At 39.9% G+C, this 20,818-nt stretch overlaps 1 protein-coding gene across 3 annotated transcripts in view; it reads left to right on the top strand.

The window, feature by feature from the left end:
• tmie (transmembrane inner ear) overlaps nt 1-20,818 on the top strand; it is a 90,511-nt gene that overhangs the window by 39,127 nt on the left and 30,566 nt on the right. For all 3 annotated transcript variants that reach the window (XM_088643045.1, XM_088643044.1, XM_088643046.1), the window contains one exon: nt 6,574-6,723. In XM_088643045.1, coding sequence (XP_088499171.1) covers nt 6,574-6,723 — 150 coding nt within the window. The remainder of the gene's footprint in view (nt 1-6,573; nt 6,724-20,818) is intronic.

Raw genomic sequence — 20,818 nt, 5'->3', positions numbered from 1 at the left:
TCTGTTGCAAGGGAATGTGCCTGGTGTGGATGGTTGTTGGGGGCGGTCAAGGGAGCTGTGAACAAGGAGGTTACGCAGATTAGGTGGTCGGCAATATGAGATGATAGGGCGATCAGAAAAGAGGGCCCCAATGGAGGGAACATCCTGTAGGATGGAAAAGTTGTGGTTAATGGTCCTGGGGATAGGAAGTGTGTTAGGGTGGTAAGGAAGCACCAAAAGAATGCGGTTGTTACAGCGGGAGTTCCTGATCGGGTTGATGGTCCGGGGGGTGTTTTTGGCTCGGGCAAGGGCCCTGTCAATCACACTGCTGGGGTATCCTCTGTTGATGAAAAATGAGTACATTTCGAGGGCTTGGTTCTCGAAGTCGATGTCATCGCTGCATAATCGTCGTAACCTAATGAACTGTGAAAAAGGAAGAGAGTTTTTAGTGTGGTTGGGGTGAAATGAGCTGTACAGGAGGTAACTGTGTGAATCCGTGGGTTTGTAATAAACTGAAGTGGACAGTCGGGGGTAGTTGATAGAGAAGTTGATGTCTAGAAACAGAAGAGTAGTGGAAGATATGTTAACCGTATATTTGAGGGACGGGTGGAAGTTGGTGAAATGGTGCAGGAAGAACTCAAGCTGATCATTGGAGCATGTGGCGGCAACGACGCAGTCATCAGTATATCGTTTGTAGAGGTCAGGGACATAGCCAGTGTAGGAAGCGAAGAAGCGTTCTTCTACCCAGCCAACAAAAATGTTGGCATAGCTGGGTCCCATTCTGGTGCCCATGGCAACTCCACTGACCTGTTGGTAAAAAAGATTATTGAAAGAGAATGCGTTCAGTGTGAGGACCAATTCTGCAAGGCGTACCAGGGTGTGGGTGGGTCTATCAAGCACTGTGCGTTTGTCCAGCGTGTGCTTGAGGGCTGTAAGGCCATCATTACGGGGAATGACGGTGTACAGAGATGTGATGTCCATGGTAAAAATGTAGCATTCGGTACCCTGAAATTGGAAATCATTTAAAAAAATGTTTTTTTTTTAATGATTATAAATGGTTTACCAATAGTGGGTAGAAGTTCTTTAATACATTTCGTGGGGATAGGATCAAGCAAGCAAGTAGTTGATCTAGAAGATGTCACTATAATGCACTCAATTCTGAATATTCAATTGGGATTCAAAAGATTCTAATCATTCAGGTAAACTCTGCAGCTAACTCATGTTGTTACCTCAGAGATTGAGGTAAGCGGTAGATTGTTATAGGCTGAGCTAGATGTTTGAATTTTGTCCCTAATTTTTATAATCTTCTCATTGAAAAGGATCATAAAGTTGTTATGGCTAAGCCCAATTGGGACCTGCAGGTCAGTTGTTTGATTTCTAGTTAGTTTAGAAACTGTATTAACTAGGAATCTGGGATTATTTCTATTGTTCTCTATCAGGCTGGAAAAAATATGATGACCTAGCAGTAGTTAGAGCTTGCTTGTTATTTAAAAGGCTATCTTTCCAGGCTATTCGAAATACCTCCAAATTAGTAGAGCGTCACTTGCGTTCCAGTTTATGAGAGACTTGTTTGAGTGAACAAGTATAATTAGTGTACTCTAACTCTTTTCTTCTTAAGTGGTGCGACTTTGTCAAGCAGAGTAGTTTCTAAGCTTTCAGTAATCTGATCAAGTGTAACTGCATCAGCAGGCCGTTTAATACATGTAAGTGAGGCCGGGAAGTTGTTTGTAAAGTCTGTAGCAGTAGCAGAAGTAAAGACAGGACCTAAACAATAACCTGGAGAACGAACAACAGATTGGCTCAGATGTAATTCATAGCCGACAGGAAAGTGATCTGATAGAAGAGGGTTCTGAGGGAGAATAGTTACGTTTTCAACACAGATACCATGACTTACCACTATGTGTGGGTCTTACTAGATTCTGAGTATCAGTTTCCACAGCATTCAATCTGAATGCAGAAAGAACACTGCATAACAAAAGAAAAGGCATTAGATCAGTTAAAATGATGGTTAATAAAAACGACATTTCAAGGAACAAGATTTTTTGAGAAATGATCTGTTTATGTGATAGAAAATCAAAATACAGCATTTTTAAATACCACTGGACAGAAATGTTTCATACTGTTAGTGTAACAAGTCTCCTGTGGTAGTATGATATTGTCATGGTGATATTACTCCACAGGTTCTATATATTGTAACATTAATTCCCTGTGCTGTTGGACTGTTTCCTATTTCATTGTGACATTGGTGTATGTTTGGGATATAGGTTTACCTGTGATAATGTGTTGACTTTGTGGGTCATCTTTGCACAACATATTCACATAAATACTATAGCATATATATACAATATACATATATACAATTTTCTAAATATGCTCTGTGTACTTTCATAATGTATTCTTCATGCCTCATTATAACATGGTTTTCAAAAAGTACTAAGTAAAAAGATAAAATATATTACTAAATATGCAGTCTTAGCTAAAATTTCATATTTTAACCTAGGGGAGATCCCTACATGTGCTATAGCTTCTTGTGGTAGAAAGAGTTCAAACTGTTTTTTCTGTTTTGATATTGTAACAGAAATGTTCTCAGAAAAGCAATATAGTAGGTCTGTAAATGGTGTTGTTCCTGTGCAGGCTTATTGTTAGAATAGCTATATTGTTATGTACACCTTCCGTTCAAGCACTGGTTCTTTACACAGCTTCTGTCTTGTCTAGAACTAAGTTGGCATAATGTGTCCTGACAATCCACTGAAATTACTAGTTAAATGTCAATTTGAAGAAAATTCTGAGCAGAAAACATTGAGATGTATCATTTGTTTGCCAAGACTGACTTAGATGAGAAAATGAATAATGTATAAATCTGGTTAAAACTGCTTTGCTGCCATGCCCCTAGGATATTGGACAAGTTAATGGTGGAAACATTATTTTTCATGGTATTTTTTATTGTATTTTTTTTAAGGTGCTATCTTTCAAGAGGCTGCTGTTTTCTTGCTACAAATGGAAAAATGAACAAAAGGCAAAATAAAATGCACATCAATCATCAGTGTTGTAATTATTTTCACTTAAGCAAAGATCTTGCACTGAATGCAATATGCTTAGGTACAGTATGATAGTGACTGGAGCAGTTGTCAGAATGGCAAGGGCAGATATGTTTTACGGTTTGCTTCAAGATAACAATCATCAGAGTGTATTAGGTGCTGTAAGCCAAGGGAGAAATGGCTTCCAACAGAGACAGTCCTGAATGAAAACTGTTAGTGACAGGCAAATGGATAGTACACCTAGAGAATCTTGCCAAATATGACTACTATTAAACATTAATTTAAATATATTCATTTACACCATTAAAAAACAGAGGACCACACTAATATGCACTTATCTGAATTCAGAAATTTTAATTAAGTCAATTAAACCTAGTTTTCAATAACATTAATTTTCTATACTGTGTATATTGTAGTACTGTATATGCGGGAAACAACATTTCTTTGTTTATGTCGTGTTGTGAAACATCAGCATTTTGATCTCTGTGTTTACATTATCATTATTGTGATATTGGAATGAACTGGATTGACTTTCATTTTTCTGTTCTCTATTATTAGAACATGTCTTACATGTTTTTTGTATCTGCCACTTTTTTGTTTTAGAACTGTAAGTAAGCCATTCATTATGTCCATCATGATGAACAGAGATTTGCAAACGTATTCAAACCTGTCCTATGGCATCACAATTTGTAAAACTACAAAATGATGCATAAAACATTTTACGCTCAATTAAAAACTAGTTATTTTAAAAAAACCTGAAATGTCACACTAAAGACTTCTTAAGGTAATAAAATAATCGTAAATGTCAGCAAAATGAAAAAAATGAAAAATGTTGATCACGTAAATATGTGCAGGTGTGAACTTAATTAAGTTGGGCTTGCATTAAATTTAATACTTTGTCTTTAGACTTAAAAGCTCCGGTATTGTCTTGTCTGCCCGTAAATACTTTTGCCATGTCTGCTGTATCACATACTGTAGGTGCTTTGTTGCAAAACAAATGTAGGATTTCAGATTATTTTTTTAGCTGCATACAAGCTTCTTTTGAGGACTGACCCATAGATATTCCCTCCCCTCTGAGCCACAGGACCCTCCCAGTGGCATCGTTAGCTACTTTTCTCCTTGCCCAGCTGCTCAATGTGAAGGGATTACCTGATTGTTGCATTATCTGGGTGCATTACAATTCTTAATGATCCGTTTCACCATGTAAAAAGAGTTATAAAAGATCTTTGAAATGTTTGTATGCCCTGCTCCCAATCCATGCCTTCATTCATGTCAATTCCTAACATGATTTGAAAGATTCTTGGTTTACATGGTGGAATCTTTGCTTGAAATTCAGTACTTGACTGAGGGACCATATACTGTAGAAAGGTGCTTTTACTCTGAAATCATAAGAACCACTAGCATTGTACACAGACAAAAGCTGTTCATGTATTTGTGTAGCTCTTTAAAGAAATTGTGTGACCTCTGACTTTTCTACAAGCAAGATCACAGGCAAAGAGTTCACATATGGTTCACAGTTAATCTGAAATGCATATAAAAAGCTAATGTTTTAACAATGTTTTAATCTAAAATCACATTCAACTAGATGTATCCTGGAGGGGTTCATGGCATATTTGTCTTCAGGACAGAATAATGAATTCTAGAGTTACAAACATTTTAAATAATAGAAGGGTTCCAAGGTGACAAAGCCTTATTTCTGTCTTGATGTAAGTACAGGTATTTCTGTGTAAATATTTTACAGTGAACCCATGCTGTTAGTTTGTGGAAAAAAGAAAGCAACTATCAATAAATTATGGACACCTGCTTTACATGACATGCAGCAATTCTAACGTTCTTTGGTGTATAAAACATCCATGCGATTTCTTCTATGAGACACTAGAGGGAGAAGTGTACGAAGTTATGAGGTGGACTGAGTGGGTGTTTGTAATGCAAGTACTGTGTATAGCATTTTTAATCTTGTCTGTAGGATCAGTTACTTTTTAATTTTTATCAGTTAATTAGCATGATGCATTTAGTTTACTACTAATTGCCGAGACAATAAATTACCATGTTACAGAAGACCTGTAGCTTCAAAAGCAAAATAATGTTAACTGAAGTTTGCTTAATGCTGGATTTCAAGCAAAAACCTAGGAAATTTGATGGACTGGTGTCCCATTCAAATTGTAATCCTTTCTTTTACCTTATATTTCTGGGTAAGATTGTGAACTTTACCAGGAATTAGTGGCTAACTAATTATGGATAGATGTGTTTATGTAAATACATATATAATGTTTATTGTTAGTTAAATTTAGTTTGCATAAAAAGCAAAAAGCATAATATTCTAAAATTTGAAAGCTTAAATTAAAGGCTAACATTGTTTATTGTGCCTGGCTAACATACTGTGTACTGTAATAAGAAAACATAATTAGTTCAGAAGTCTTCCGTACTTCATTATTTTTTAACAAAACTGAGAAGCATACTGTATTCTATTATTTGTGTTTTATGACTTTACTCAAATTAAAAGACTTCTCTTGTGTAACACGTTTATTTGAACAGTCACAGTGACATTAATATTTTTCTATTTTTGAGTTTGAGAACAAAGCCTTCTAGAATAAGAGTATTTTTTTTTCAACATTACACCATGACTGGGATGTGGGTGATTTAGTGAGATTCCTTTTTCGCTAGATAAGAGTTCAATAATGTTTGTGCAATGATCATTTGGGATAAAGTGCTTTCTACAGCAAAACTTTTGGCCTATTAATACTTTTCAGATGTGAGTCATCATAGCACAGTCATGTAACTTACCCATACTGCAAAACATCATGAATGCTTGTTTTGTACTGGAGCCACCAAATACACATGCAATTTTCTTTCTAAAAATCAGCATTTTAAATATAGAGTATACTGTTTACAACAATGCAAAGTGAAAATGTATTAGATGTGACCTCTATTAGTCTTCTGATCAATCAGATGTTGTCTGTACTGTATGTTCTTTCAGTTTTTTATTTGCTAGTCTAGATATTTTATAAATGACAAAAATTATTGATATCTGTAGACATGTGTGGGCGATATTTTATTATTCCACAGGCTATGAGTATAGTATTTTATTATTTTTTAAATTGTGTGTCAGTGATTTCTTAAAACTTTTGTCTCTTAGGCAAATAACAACCAAAACAACCAAAACAAAGAATATTTCTAGAAATTTGTATCATGGAGAAACATTTTACCTTTTGAAAAGGATATGTCTGTTCACCTTGCATTGTTTGCATGTTTTCTTACTATTTTCACATTTTGGTCGAATTAATATAAATTTCTGATGTTCTGGGTGAGTTAAATAAACTGAATAGTATCTGTATCTATAAATATGAACAAAACAAGGCTGTGAGTCCAGATAGTTCCTTTGTTGTGCTCTTATATTGTACTCTTTCTGTCCTTTTTAAAAAACATATGGATAGTTCTGCATTTTGAGTGCTTCTTCACATGCATCTTTATTGCTTTGCTCTAAATTGTTTTCAAGGAGTGTGTGGGATTGCGTGACAAAATTGCATTTCTGAAGTTTCTTTTTTTTACTTTGTAGTAATAACTTTATGCTGCATCTTCAAGTGTCGAATCCCAAGAACAAAAAAGGAGATTGAGGCACGACATGCACAAAGACAGGCAGCAAAGAAATATGCAAACACACTGGAAACGGTACCCCCTCTAAATGAACTCACTGAAATACCGGGAGGTAAGGCAACAAAGTTATTGTACAAGCAATAATGAAAAATGATAGAATATTTAGTAGTTTTTTTTCTGTGAAGTTCTGTCTACACCCCTTTACCTTCACTATGCAGGATTTGGGGTGTGAGCAAATCACCAATACAAATGACCAGTATCCACTTTGAATTTTTTATCTTCTCTTTATTCAATAAAATCATTTTCAGTAAAAGATTTATCAATACAAAAAAAATGAATATAAACAAAAGGAAAAAATAGAAGTAAGTTAATTACATATCCATGGGTGTTACCAGTGTCTCTCCTAACATCTCTGTATATTGTTTTAAAGAACTTGTTTCCACACCATTTTCAGATTTGTCTTCAGAGCCTGACTGCTGTGATTGTGGCTTATTTTGTCAATCTTCCTTAAGATTGTTAAAGCCTCAGTAAAACCTCAGTGCATCCTTTGCTCTAGGCTGAGATGACTCAGTTCTGTCAACCCAGTTGTGTAAATTCCAGACTATAGCCTAGGGATCTGTCTGACAAAAAACAGAAAAACAGATAACAAAACAGAGGGAATTAAAATTAAATGTTTATGAAGAGCGAAGTTAAAGGTGAATACCGAGAGAAAGCAATGGTAACTCTACAATTAATGAAAATGTGTGTGGATCATTGTAAATATTTTGAATTGTTTGATTATTAGTATGTTTCAGCAATAATAAGTTTATTTATAAGCATTGTCAGAATAGAGCTGCATAGTTAAAAAAAACCTGAAGTACTTGTCTTTTTTATTAACTGGATAAGATTTAAATGATCTTTTTTTTAAATCATCGATCTATCACAACCTTCTTTAAAATACTGTATGAATGATAAATTTTGTAGGTGAAACTACTAATACTAAATACATCATTTAGGACACAATTGTGGTCACAAAATTACAAAACAGATATTCCTACTCTGGAACTGATCCAGAGAACATCTACAGTACCAGATACATTACTGGGCCTAAAGGAATGTCCTACATTGGCAGGTAATAGAAATAATAGAACACTTTCAGTCTTTTTGCGCTGTGTTGGACCCTTGTCCCATCCATAGTGTATCTTGCCTAGCACCCTTTTTTTCTGGGATAGGTTCCGGCTCATATTGCAAAAATACAATATATTTTATTAAAAAACCCAGAAGATGATCTAATGTACAGTACTTGGCATGTAAGGGGGGAGTGTATTTTTCGGACTTAAAGATTAATTAAGTGTTAACGAGTCCTCAGTTGATAGGTAAACTTTGATTTGATTTGCTTCTATATTTGTGGCACCACAGAGGTCGTGGCCTCCACCCTGGACTCGAACAGGCATGTCCATCTCTTCGAATATGCCTATCAAAGACTATTTTTTGCACTCTTCTCTCCACTTAATATGCACTCTCCTCCAAGAGTGGTGCTGTACATGGCCATCTCATCAGTGCAACCAGGGCATGTGGGCTCAGGATCTCTGAGCCCTCTGCTTGTGGAATTTTGGGCCCAGAGTCTCCAGTTTCCTCCAAGATCGTTATGTAGGTTGCTTGCATCACCAAGCCCTTCACTCGTGGATTATTGGGCTTGACATCTTCACTTTTAAAACCCGCCCTCTGGCTCATCCATTTCAGGGAATAGCAGTAGAAGGCCCTCGCCTCAGTCATTCCTATGTGGCTGGACCCACTCTACCACCTTCTTTACCTTACTGGTGGGGTAACATGGCAACAACCAAGGCTGCTACTATTCAGGGCCTTCCCTACACCTTGATGACACTACTCTCATATGGAGCCTGCCTCCCTGTTCCTAGCCACCACACAAGGGGCCTCCTGCTCCTTTACTCTAATCTGGATCCTCCTGCTCCCACATGATTCATGGAGCCTATTGTTCCAATGCAATCTAACAGAGCCTAGGGTTTCTACTTACTGTAACTCAAGAGCCTCCTGCTACCAAATGGCTCTCACTCCAAGACGGCTACCAGTCAAGCCCCGGACTTCAGGGTCCACTTCCAGCCTTTGTTGTCCTTCCGACGCCACCAGGACGGGTCTCATACTCTCAATACACACCTTCAGCATCTTACTCTCATACTCAGGCACAAGACACACTCAAGACACACAGTCTGCAATACCTCACACTTATGCTGAGACTCAACAAACCCAAACCACACAGCTTCTCTGATACTTCCATCCTTTTAAGTAAACAAAAATATTTTAAATAAAAATCTATTCCAAAATCCTCTTTTGTGGAAACAACAAGGGAATTGTTGTTCTTCAACCACCCTTTTCCTGATCTCCTTCACTCCTCTCAATTATACATAATCTCCACAGTCTCCTCCTAGACTTGTCTCTCTGCTTTCTTTCTCATATAAAGTAGATCTGCTCTTTGCTATTGAGGATACCAGCAGTGTCTCACACCTGCAACTAAGTCTACTTTGGCCCAGCCCTCTCACTACCAAGTCTCAGGACATGGGAGTCCTTATCTTGAGCCTCTTCTGGTCTTCAGCTACGGCAGGACTAACATCCTGGTGGTCTCCCCTGAGGGACATACTCTGGCTTCTCTTAAAGGTTTCTCATAGCTGTATCTCACTATTACTGTGACTCAGCTCAGCTGCGGATACCTAGGTAATGCGCCCCCCTCAGCAAAGGGGTTCCACCTTAACCGTGCCACAACTTGGTCAGCATTATATCTTCAATGTTACGCTTCCGGAACACTGTCATTTTTTTCATTTTAAATTAATCTTTCCACCTGAGCACTCTGAAAACAGCAATGTACCATATTTAGTCAAGGTTTATTCAAATTTTGTTCTGCTGTCCGTCAGGAAGAGCGTTATATAGTGTGTTGAATGGTTTTTGTGAATTATACTTTTAAACTTTGAACGTTTTTAGTCCCCTCTTATTTGATTCTTGTGTTTTCTGCATATGTGTCACGAATCTCCCTCACGCAGGGAAGCGTTCCCGCATTCCCACGAGCACTCCCCGTACCAAACGTACACTTGTCAATCAGTCCTCTACTTAATCCGACCACCTCTGAGTCTCCTGTCCGGTGCGACCCTTTCATTCCGTCCGGCCGCCTCCAAAGGTCAGTATCCTCTCCCTCAACCCTTCTGCCTCTGGACTCTCCCTCCCTGCCGCGCTCTCCTGGGGTGACTCTCACGAATCCCTGTTTGCCTTTGTTGATTCTGGTGCAGCGGGAAACTTCTTAGATTCTGGACTCGCTGCCTCATTGAAGATTCCATTACTGCCCGTCTCCCCGCGCATCTGCATCCAGTCCATCAATGGCTCCTCCCTCTCTCCAGGATTGGTGCAGTGGCAGACCATTCCTCTCTCCCTGCGCATTGGTGCCACCCACCTGGAACGTATTCAGCTTCTCCTCCTCCGTTCTCCTTCTCTCCCACTTATTCTCGGTTTCCCTTGGCTACAGTTACACAATCCCCGTATTTCCTGGACCGACAAGGAACTCACTGCCTAGAGTGATCACTGCCTAACCCACTGCTGTCAGCTTTCCACCAGACCTCATGTTCTTCAGATCTCTCAGGTCACCTCCCCACTTATTCCCCCTGAGTATGCCAATCTTCACGTTGCTTTTAGCAAACGAAGAGCTCTTTCGCTTCCTCCTCATCGCCCTTACGATTGTGCTATTGATCTGGTTCCCGGAGCCTTACCACCTAGAGGGCGTGTTTACCCCCTCTCCATGCAGGAAACCAAGGCACTGGATACCTACATTTAGGACGCCCTGCAGTCTGGTTTCATCCGCCCGTCCTCATCTCCTGCTTGCGCCAGTTTTTTATTACCAAGAAGGACGGTTCTTTGCTGCCGTGTGTTGATTACCGCAGTCTGAACGATATTACTGTTAAGAATCGTTATCCTCTGCCCCTCATTCCTGCTGCTCTGGAGTCTCTTCGTGGCGCAAAGATTTTTTCCAAACTCGACCTGCTGGGTTCTTACAACCTTATCCGCATTCGAGAGGGGGACGAATGGAAGACGGCTTTTATCATGCCTTTCGTTCTTGCCAACGCTCAGGCCGTCTTTCAGAATTTTAGGAACAACATTTTCAGGGACATCATTCACCAGTATGCGCTCGTCTATCTGGATGATATATTAATTTTTTCCAGTAGCCTTCAGGAGCATGTTATTCACGTCAGGGAGGTCCTCACCCGTCTTCTTAAGAAGAGCCTCTATGCCAAACTGGAAAAATGTTCTTTTCATGTTTCCACTGTCCAATTTCTAGGTTATGTCATATCTCCCCTGGGCATTGAGATGGATCCCTCCAAGACGGCGGTCATTAGGGACTGGCCAACCCCCCGGAACTTGAAGCAGGTTCAGCGCTTTCTTGGATTCTCTAACTTCTACCATCGTTTCATTCGTGATTTCAGCTCTGTTGCCGCTCCCATCTCTGCCCTCACTCGTAAGGGTCCAACTCTGGGCAAGTGGACCGATGAGGATGATCGTGCCTTTCTACGCCTGAAACACCTCTTCACTTCAGCTCCCCTCCTTCGTCACCCTGATCCCTCGCTGCCCTTCGTTCTGGAGGTCGATGCATCGGCGCATGGTGTTGGAGCAGTCCTGTCACAGCGCTCTGGGGACAACTCACGTCTCCATCCCTGTGCCTTCTTTTCCAGGCGTCTCTCCCCTGCCGAGTTAAACTATGCTGTGGGAGACAGAGAGCTCTTGGCCATCAAGCTCGCCCTGGAAGAATGGAGGCACTGGCTGGAGGGAGCCCAACATCCGTTCACCATTCTCATGGACCATAAGAACCTCTCCTATCTCCAGTCTGCTCGGCGCTTCAATGCTTGCCAGGCCAGATGGTCCCTATTTTTTGCTCGTTTTTCCTTTTTCATCACACACCCCCCGGCTCTAAGAATATCACGGCAGATGCTCTCTCCCGTCTGTTTGATCCACCGGAGCTCGAACTCCCTCCCGAACCCATCATACCCCCTCATCAGATAATTGCGGCGATCCGTCCTAACATCGAGCACATTGTCCGAAATGCCCTCAAGGACCAGCCTGTACCTCCCTCATGCCCTTCGGATAAGCTGTTTGTGACTGATCGGGTCCGTTCTGACGTTCTCCAGTGGGCTCATGACTCTTGTTTTGCGGGTCATCCTGGCGCCCGCCGGACTTTGGAACTTCTTTCTGAGGACTTCTGGTGGCCCTCCTTATGGGTTGATGTTTTGGATTACGTGAAAGCCTGTCCCACCTGCGCTCGGATCAAAACACCCCATCACCGGAAGGCTGGCTTACTCCAACCTCTTCCAGTACTCACGCAGCCTTGGTCCCATATTGCTGTGGATTTCCTCACGGACCTTCCCAGGAGTCTTGGCAACACGGTGATTATGGTCATCATCGACAGGTTTTCCAAGGCTGCTCATTTCGTTCCCTGCTCCTCCTTGCCCTCCGCTCAAAAATGGCCACTCTCTTTATACAGCACGTTTTTCGTCTCCATGGGATCCTGGAGGACATAGTCTCTGATCGAGGTCCACAGATTATCTCCCGCTTCTGGAAGGCCTTCTGTTCTGCTTTGGGCTCCAACGTTTCTCTGGCTATCATCCAGAATCCAACAGTCAGACCGAAAGACTTAACCACGACCTCCTTACTTACCTGCGGGCTTACGTCTCAGCCACTCAGGATGACTGGACCTCCCTACTCCCGTGGAATGAGTACGCTCACAACACTCTATACTCTTCGGCTACTGGCATGTCTCCCTTTCTTTGCTCCCTGGGTTATCAAACCCCTTCGGACTCGGACCTCCCCTCTGTTCAAATATATATCTCTGCCTTAAGGAAACTCTGGAAGACTGCCTGCCGCGCCCTCCTAAAAGCCTCGCACTGCTATCAATCTTTCGTGGATCGGCACAGACGCCCTTTTCCTCGACTTCGCAGAAGGCAATTTATCTGGCTCTCCACTCGCAACATCTCTCTCCATCAACCCTTCCGCAAGTTGGGCCCACGATTTATTGGTCCCTTCCGGGTCATTTCTCAGATCACTCCTGTCACTTACCACTTGGCTCCCCCCCCACTCTTCACATTCACCCCACCTTTCATGTCTCCCTTCTCAAACCTTACCACAGGTCTCTCCAGACCACAACCTCTTCTGCCTCCACCTCGTTCCATCACCGGATCCACCACCTATACGGTCAATAAGCTCCTCAAATGTCGTTGGCATAGGGGTTCGAGACAGTTTTTGGTCGACTGCCTCGGCTATGGTCCTGAGGAAAGAACCTGGGTCCCGGCACGGGACATCCTGGATAAGACCCTTATCTCGGACTTTCTTCACTCCCGTGCTCCTCCTCTATCCCCTGAAGGGGGGGGGGGGGGGGTACTGTCACAAATCTCCCTCACGCAGGCAAGCACTCCCGTATTCCCACAAGCGGTACAACCCGATGAATCCCCCGTGACCTCGCACGTCACAATGCAAAATACCGCGGTGCGTGATTGGTTGACGGACAGGGGAACTCGTGGTGCATTGGTCAGTCATAGAAAGATTTAAATGTCTTTACTGTGCCCGTTTCAGTATTGAATATTTATATGGAATTTTACCACTGAAGGGAAATCTTAGTATCTGAGCATAAAAAGAATAGGAGCATACTGTAACGCGTGTGAAGGCCATAAATGATATTAATTTCGGAACATAAACATACAGTATATGGCTGGTCTCGGTACTTTAAAGAAAAAATACACACCAGTATTCCATTTCTCCCTAAACATTTTAAGCATCGAAGTCTTTAACTAACGTGATACCGGAGTCAACAAGCATACTTTTAGAATTTGATTAAAAGGGAATATAATATGGAATCGCGTATCTAAAGAAATTAATAACGATATAATTATATTCATGTACCGCAACACAAGAATTCACAACGTTTCCCTGGCTCAGAGATTAAATAAAACTTCACTCGCACCAAACAAATTTATATTTCTTAATATCACAACATGATCGAATTTAAGTCATTTTAATAACAATGAATAGTCACCTATGCGTTACAATATAAACATTTACAGTGCCTTGCGAAAGTATTCGGCCCCCTTGAACTTTTCAACCTTTTGCCACATTTCAGGCTTCAAACATAAAGATATAAATTTTTTATTTTATGTGAAGAATCACCAACAAGTGGGACACAATTGTGAAGTGGAACGAAATCTATTGGATTTTTGAAACTTTTTTAACTAATAAAAAAATGAAAAGTGGGGCGTGCAAAATTATTCGGCCCCTTTACTTTCAGTGCAGCAAACTCACTCCAGAAGTTCAGCGAGGATCTCTGAATGATCCAATGTTGTCCTAAATGACTGATGGTGATAAATAGAATCCACCTGTGTGTAATCAAGTCTCTGTATAAATGCACCTGCTCTGTGATAGTCTCAAGGTTCTGTTGAAAGCGCAGAGAGCATCATGAAGACCAAGGAACACACCAGGCAGGTCCGTAATACTGTTGTGGAGAAGTTTAAAGCCGGATTTGGATACAAAAAGATTTCCCAAGCTTCAAACATCCCAAGGAGCACTGTGCAAGCGATCATCTTGAAATGGAAGGAGTATCAGACCACTGCAAATCTACCAAGACCTGGCCGTCCCTCTAAACTTTCAGCTCAGACAAGGAGAAGACTGATCAGAGATGCAGCCAAGAGGCCCATGATCACTCTGGATGAACTGCAGAGAACTACAGCTGAGGTGGGAGAGTCTGTCCATAGGACAACAATCAGTCTTACACTGCACAAATCTGGCCTTTATGGAAGAGTGGCAAGAAGAAAGCCATTTCTCAAAGATATCCATAAAAAGTCTCGTCTAAAGTTTGCCACAAGCCACCTGGGAGACACCCCAAACATGTGGAAGAAGGTGCTCTGGTCAGATGAAACCAAAATCGAACTTTTTGGCCACAATGCAAAACGATATGTTTGGCGTAAAAGCAACACAGCTCATCACCCTCAGCACACCATCCCCACTGTCAAACATGGTGGTGGCAGCATCATGGTTTGGGCCTGCTTTTCTTCAGCAGGGACAGGGAAGATGGTTAAAATTGAGGGGAAGATGGATGCAGCCAAATACAGGACCATTCTGGATGAAAACCTGTTGGAGTCTTCAAAAGACCTGAAACTGGGACGGAGATTTATCTTCCAACAAGACAATGATCCCAAACATACAGCAAAATCTACAAAGGAATGGTTCACAAATAAACGTATCCAGGTGTTTGAATGGCCAAGTCAAAGTCCAGACCTGAATCCAATCGAGAATCTGTGGAAAGAGCTGAAAACTGCTGTTCACAAACGCTCTCCATCCAACCTCACTGAGCTCGAGCTGTTTTGCAAGGAAGAATGGGCAAGATTTTCAGTCTCTCGATGTGCAAAACTGATAGAGACATACCCCAAGCGACTTGCAGCTGTAATCGCAGCAAAAGGTGGCTCTACAAAGTATTAACGCAAGGGGGCCGAATAATTTTGCATGCCCCACTTTTCATTTTTTTATTAGTTAAAAAAGTTTCAAAAATCCAATAGATTTCGTTCCACTTCACAATTGTGTCCCACTTGTTGGTGATTCTTCACATAAAATAAAAAAATTATATCTTTATGTTTGAAGCCTGAAATGTGGCAAAAGGTTGAAAAGTTCAAGGGGGCCGAATACTTTCTCAAGGCACTGTATATTGATTTAAATCGCATTTAGATCGCCTTTAGTTAAAACCCATAAATAAAGCTGATACTGTTTAGACTTTTAATTATTTAAAACTGTATTACAGCAGCACAATGCACAATGCAACGTAAATCGATATCTTTGTCTTCTGCTTAATAATGTTCACCTCTCTGTCCAGCAAATTAACAACAGTAATAATGATGAACTTTATTGTATATGGCGCCTTTAAAGGTGGCTCCTCAAAGCGCTTTACAGGATAAAAACAATAACAACAATACTGTTAGGCTGGGCAAACGATTTTTTTTTTAAAGAAATACAAAATGAGATATAACGATGTGTTCCGGCTTAAACATTAACGAAGAGCATAACACGTGGGCGGCGTAGCGGTTGGCTCTGGCTTTCCCATCTATACCGATGCACTGCAAGTACAACCCCCCTCTCTGCGGGAGTGCTGGCTGTGACTAATTAAACCCGGTTTCACAGGTATTTTCAAAGTAGAAGGGGGCGAGATTTCCAGCGAAAGACACCTCCCCCCCTCCAAAACCCAGTAAGTACAGTACTTACTAGTTAAGAAAGCTAGGCTCCTCAATGAAATCACTATAACATGCTAATGCGTTGGTGTAACAGTACGGGCGTGGCAAGCTTCTAATGTCAACCCGACTACGGCGAAAGGAACCCTTCTTTCATTGGAGGACAATGAACATATTCTAGCCCTAAATGAATTAATAGCAAACATGGTTTACATAAAATACATTTTTCCAAGAAAGTTTAGCCTTTGTCACTAATGAAACCACTAAATAAAGACATAAATATAGAAATCTTAAGATTTTTAAAATACATGACTTTGCTAAAATTTATTTAAAAATAAAAACGATTACAAACGCCAGCGGAGAGAGAGAACAGGGGAGGGATGTTGGTTTTGCATAAGGGGCGGGGCTATGGAAATTAGTTCTATTTGGGAATGTGGAGTTACATGTTCTGGCTGTTTGTGAATTATCGTTCTTGAGTATGGAGTGTTGAGGTGTTGAGGTACCTCTTTATTTAGAACTCACTCGTCCCCCTGCCTGTCTGGCTTCTTTTAATCCTTCTGTGCCCGGATTGCAGCGGGTAAGATATTTTTCCAAGAAAAAAAGAGAAATTAAAAAAAGAGAAATTTCACCAGAGCCCCTTCTCATGTCTAATTTTTAGTTTAGAAGGATTCAAGCAGGATTTTGGATGAAAGGCAGTGACCTTAATCAAGCCCAAATCATAATTGAACCCATTCAGAGCCTACATTACATTTTAGCGTTTCATTCTGAGCAGAAGACCCTCACACCTGAAGAAGGCTTGCGTTTTCTCCTCTTTTAAGCATGTGTACAATGCTGTAATACAATTTAAAATAATTAAAAGTTTAAACAGTATCAACTAAACTCCATTAATATAAGTATCGAGTGGTATTAAATAAATACAGCTTTTTAGTATAGATTACACTTTTCTAAAATGTATTTAAAAAATAAAAATGATTACTAATCTAATCTTTCCACGTTTGATCCCAAAATCCCAAGAAAAATAAATCTAAATGGGGAGAAAGCTATCCTGAAAGTTTATTAATATACTTAGAAGACAAAGATAACAATTTATGTTGCATTTGTCTGATTGTGAATCAAAAAATACATTTAATTAACTTCTCTCAGTGACAGCTGACAATCCTCCATACACTCAAGTGAAAAATTAGTAATGCCAATGTAAATGTCGTATTTACAATTTGTTGATAATAGAAATGTTAAGTTCTCTAAAGCTTTGTGAGGCAGCAAAAGGCAGCAAAAGATTCGAACATCCTATATTGTAATGAGCTGCTGAGCTGAGAATGGGTTATGTTCCTGCTGTCAGAGGGGGTGGAAAGTGCCCGAGGTCATTTAATTAGTATTATAATTCGCACTGATTCCCTTGCGAAGATATGGACATAAGAATATTAGTGCTTGGTCAAAAAATGGCATTAAGCACTTAAAATTAATATGGTTAATAAGAGTAAACTGTAACATGCTGTAACAAGATCGGCTAAACTGGGATCTATCGCTTACGCCTGAAATTGGAGTCGCAGTGAATAGCGACTAATAAGTTTGTCTTTCTGTGGGGGGAAGGGAATCTGATCTGATCTGCAAACCTCCAACAGAGCTGTTCAACTGGTTTTTGTCGGGCACCTCAAGTGTCAGGTGTAAGCGATAAATATATTTAGCTGAAAAGCTGTACAACGCAAGACATTTCATTACTCTAGGTTTCGTGAAAAAGCACATTATGCTGCTGTAATACATTTTAAAATAATTAAAAGTCTAAACAGTGTAACGTTGCCATAGCCAAAATGTAAATGTAGTGGCTCTCTGAAGGCACCAGTTCTGTAGGGTTTGGGCATTTACTGAGACAATTATTAATTGTAGCAGTAAATCACAAAGTTAATTCTTTTGATGGCTTTAGAATCCAACCATGCGACATAACTCAAACAACGCACACACACAGGTACTAATACACGAGGATACATTTATTAATACATAGAATATGCACATAAACCTAACAGATCTTATTGAGAGGGTTATCAGAATACAAAAGATATATATTCAATCAGTTACGAAGTGTTACACATATCAAGAGGACATACGTTCAGTATATCATTCATTAAGACCGTTTCGTAAATGAACTTGGTTATAACTTCTACATTAGATACTCAAAACAAGTACATAACTCTTAGGAATTAAATTGATATCAACTGGTTGGGATAACAATTGAATTCTCGAGCTGTAATGCATTGAAGTTGAATACTCATCCAATCTCTGGGGATTCAGATCTCCTGCGGGCACAAAGAAACGCAGAAAAAAAAGAAAAGAAAAGTTCCATGGGCATCAGAGTCCCACGTGGGTTACTCGGCCCTACCAGTCCCTGATTGGTTGATCAAGGTGAGATATGAGTCACTTACTCCTGACACTTAGGAATGCAGTCCAGATGTCCATCTGGCACTCCCTAGACAGATAGGCGCCAATGGATGACCATTGATCATGATAGCCAGGCTTAGCTAAGTGCATCCCCCTTTGGGAGCTGTCCTAGGAAACTTTATCAAAGGAAACCTTAAATCAGCCTGCATGAATAGTTTCTCTGTGGCTGCACCACAGAGATGAACAGAGAAATGGGGCCTCATTTGGGAAAGCTCACAACACTTAATTCTTTCTTATTAATAAGCCTCGCCGCTACAACAGTATCAGCTTATGTATGGGTTGTAATTTTAAAAAAGTCAAAAACTGCACTCAAAATGCAATTTAGCACTTTCTGGCAAGAGGAGACAGCCAAATTAATAATGTAACATGCTACTGTTTGTGCATGGATATAGTTATACTGCTATTTTCTTAGACACGTGATTCCATGTTTTATTTTGAATCCCCGGCGGAACCGGGCATCCATAAGAATCAAGTACTGTAATAAGTTTATTCCATGCTGAAAAAAAAGAAGAAAGAAAACACATTCCATAAGAATCAGTGCCTTTATATAGCGCCTTTAAAGGTGGCTTCTCAAAACGCTTTACAGGATAAAAACAATAACAACAACAACAATATTGTGTTTCATTGTACTTTGACAGATCGTCTTTAAGTCAACTGTTGATTTAAAGTTTGACAGTAAATGTTTATATTGTAACGCTTACAGCCTCCATTTCTTAATAAAAATGTAGCCTAAAAGGGGGGGTCTGCTCTCACAATCCTCCATATACTCAAGTGAAAAATTAATAATGCCAATGTAAACGTCGTATTTACAATTTGTTGATAATAAAAATGTTATGTTCTCTAAAGCTTTGTGATAGTTTACCCAGTTTACCCATTGTTATTAAAAATGACTTGGATTCAAACATGTTGTGATATTTAGAAATATAAAAGTCAATTAATTGTCCGTTTCTATATTTCTGTCTTTATTTAGTGGTTTCATTAGTGACAAAGGCTAAACTTTCTTGGAAAAATGTCTTTGCTGTCTTGCTGATCTAAGCCTTCGAAACTCAGCCCCAAAGTCATGTGACTGATTTTTCACCCTGTTTCGTTGGTTAAATGCAATGATCACAAGCACCACCATGGTAACTGGGATGTGTAGTTTTTAATTCAGTTTGAATTATAACTGTACGTACTGTCTTCATACTTGGCCAGGGCTTTAAAGAGAGGGCGCACCAAAAATATTCGGTGCCGCCGTCTCCGCTTTAAAGGTACCCCCGTGCTGGAAGAATTTCACCTCGGAACGTTTTCCCACTGTACATCCTGGAATTTTGACTTCACTGTGTAATGAAGAAATTTTAAAGACTTCTTAGCATGGATAAAAAAGCTTGGATTCCCATGGACAGTATCTTATACAGTACACTTATCTTTTTCTATTGTCTTTGTTGATCTCTTGAGGATCCTTGTGATATTTTGAGCTCTCGTTGAATGATAAAAGTGTCGCAGTTTAAATAATTTTCGTTGTTAGAAATTACGAAACGCTCTGTTAAAGGCAAGGGAGTTTTTATATCTGTTATAGTAAAAGAAAATGCCTGACGAACTAGGGATTGAACAGTTTTTCGGTGCTTGTACAATCGATGGAAATGTTCAAATAAATGTGCTAAAGAAATAAACAAAAAAGTTATTCCTTTATCATATTGGCTAGCTAATGTCCCATCCTTGTTAGTTAGATCAACGGAATGCTGTGGTGGGTGTTACTTTTTGTCGATGAAGAAATAAGGTCATTACAAATAGTGTGGACCAGCGTAATACTTTGAGTTTTACTGGTGGAGCTCATACAGCTGTGTCTGGATATCTTGGTCAAATATTCGGCTAGTGTGTATTGCCTGTTTGGGGTTCTGTAGCATTCCACACGGCTGGGCAGCTTGTTCCCACCTCCCGCTGTTTAGGGAGAAATTGAGTATTGGTGTGTATTTTTTCTTTAAAATACCAATTACAGCAACATACAGTTTACATAATATGTTTAAGTTCCTAAATTAATATCGTTAATGACCTTTATGACCTTCGTTATGCTCCTCTGCGTTTTATGCTTAGCTACTAAAATTTCCCTTTTTTGACCGGGGCGGGGGACATTCGGGAATGTGAGTCTGATTAAGAATGAATAAAAACATTTTATTAAAAACACGTTTGCGTTTGTCTGGGTGCTGACAAAGTAAAAAATAATTACTTTTTGACAATTAAAAACTGTGTGTGTGTCTCTCTCTCTCCGCTGGCGTTTGTAATCGTTTTTATTTTTAAATACATTTAAGCAAAGTCATGTACCATAAAAGTATGGTAATTAAAAACCATTAATACTTTCGCTGGTTTTTAAATAAAGTCGATGTTTTCTCTTTTTGGTTAGACTTGACTATGTTGCCATGAGATAAACAATACTTTGTCATTAAAGAACCTTATCATAAGGCACATTTATGAGTAATCTTATTTCTTATTTCTGAACATTATTACGCAGAAGACTAAGGTAGCGATTTATCTTGCATTGTGCATTGTGCACAATAATTAAAAGTC

This window comes from Lepisosteus platostomus, chromosome 8 (genome assembly GCF_059453375.1).
Source record: "Lepisosteus platostomus isolate fLepPlt1 chromosome 8, fLepPlt1.hap1, whole genome shotgun sequence".
NCBI lineage: Eukaryota > Metazoa > Chordata > Actinopteri > Semionotiformes > Lepisosteidae > Lepisosteus > Lepisosteus platostomus.
The sequence above is the reverse complement of the archived record's forward strand: the minus strand, read 5'-3'. Positions and strand labels throughout refer to the sequence as shown.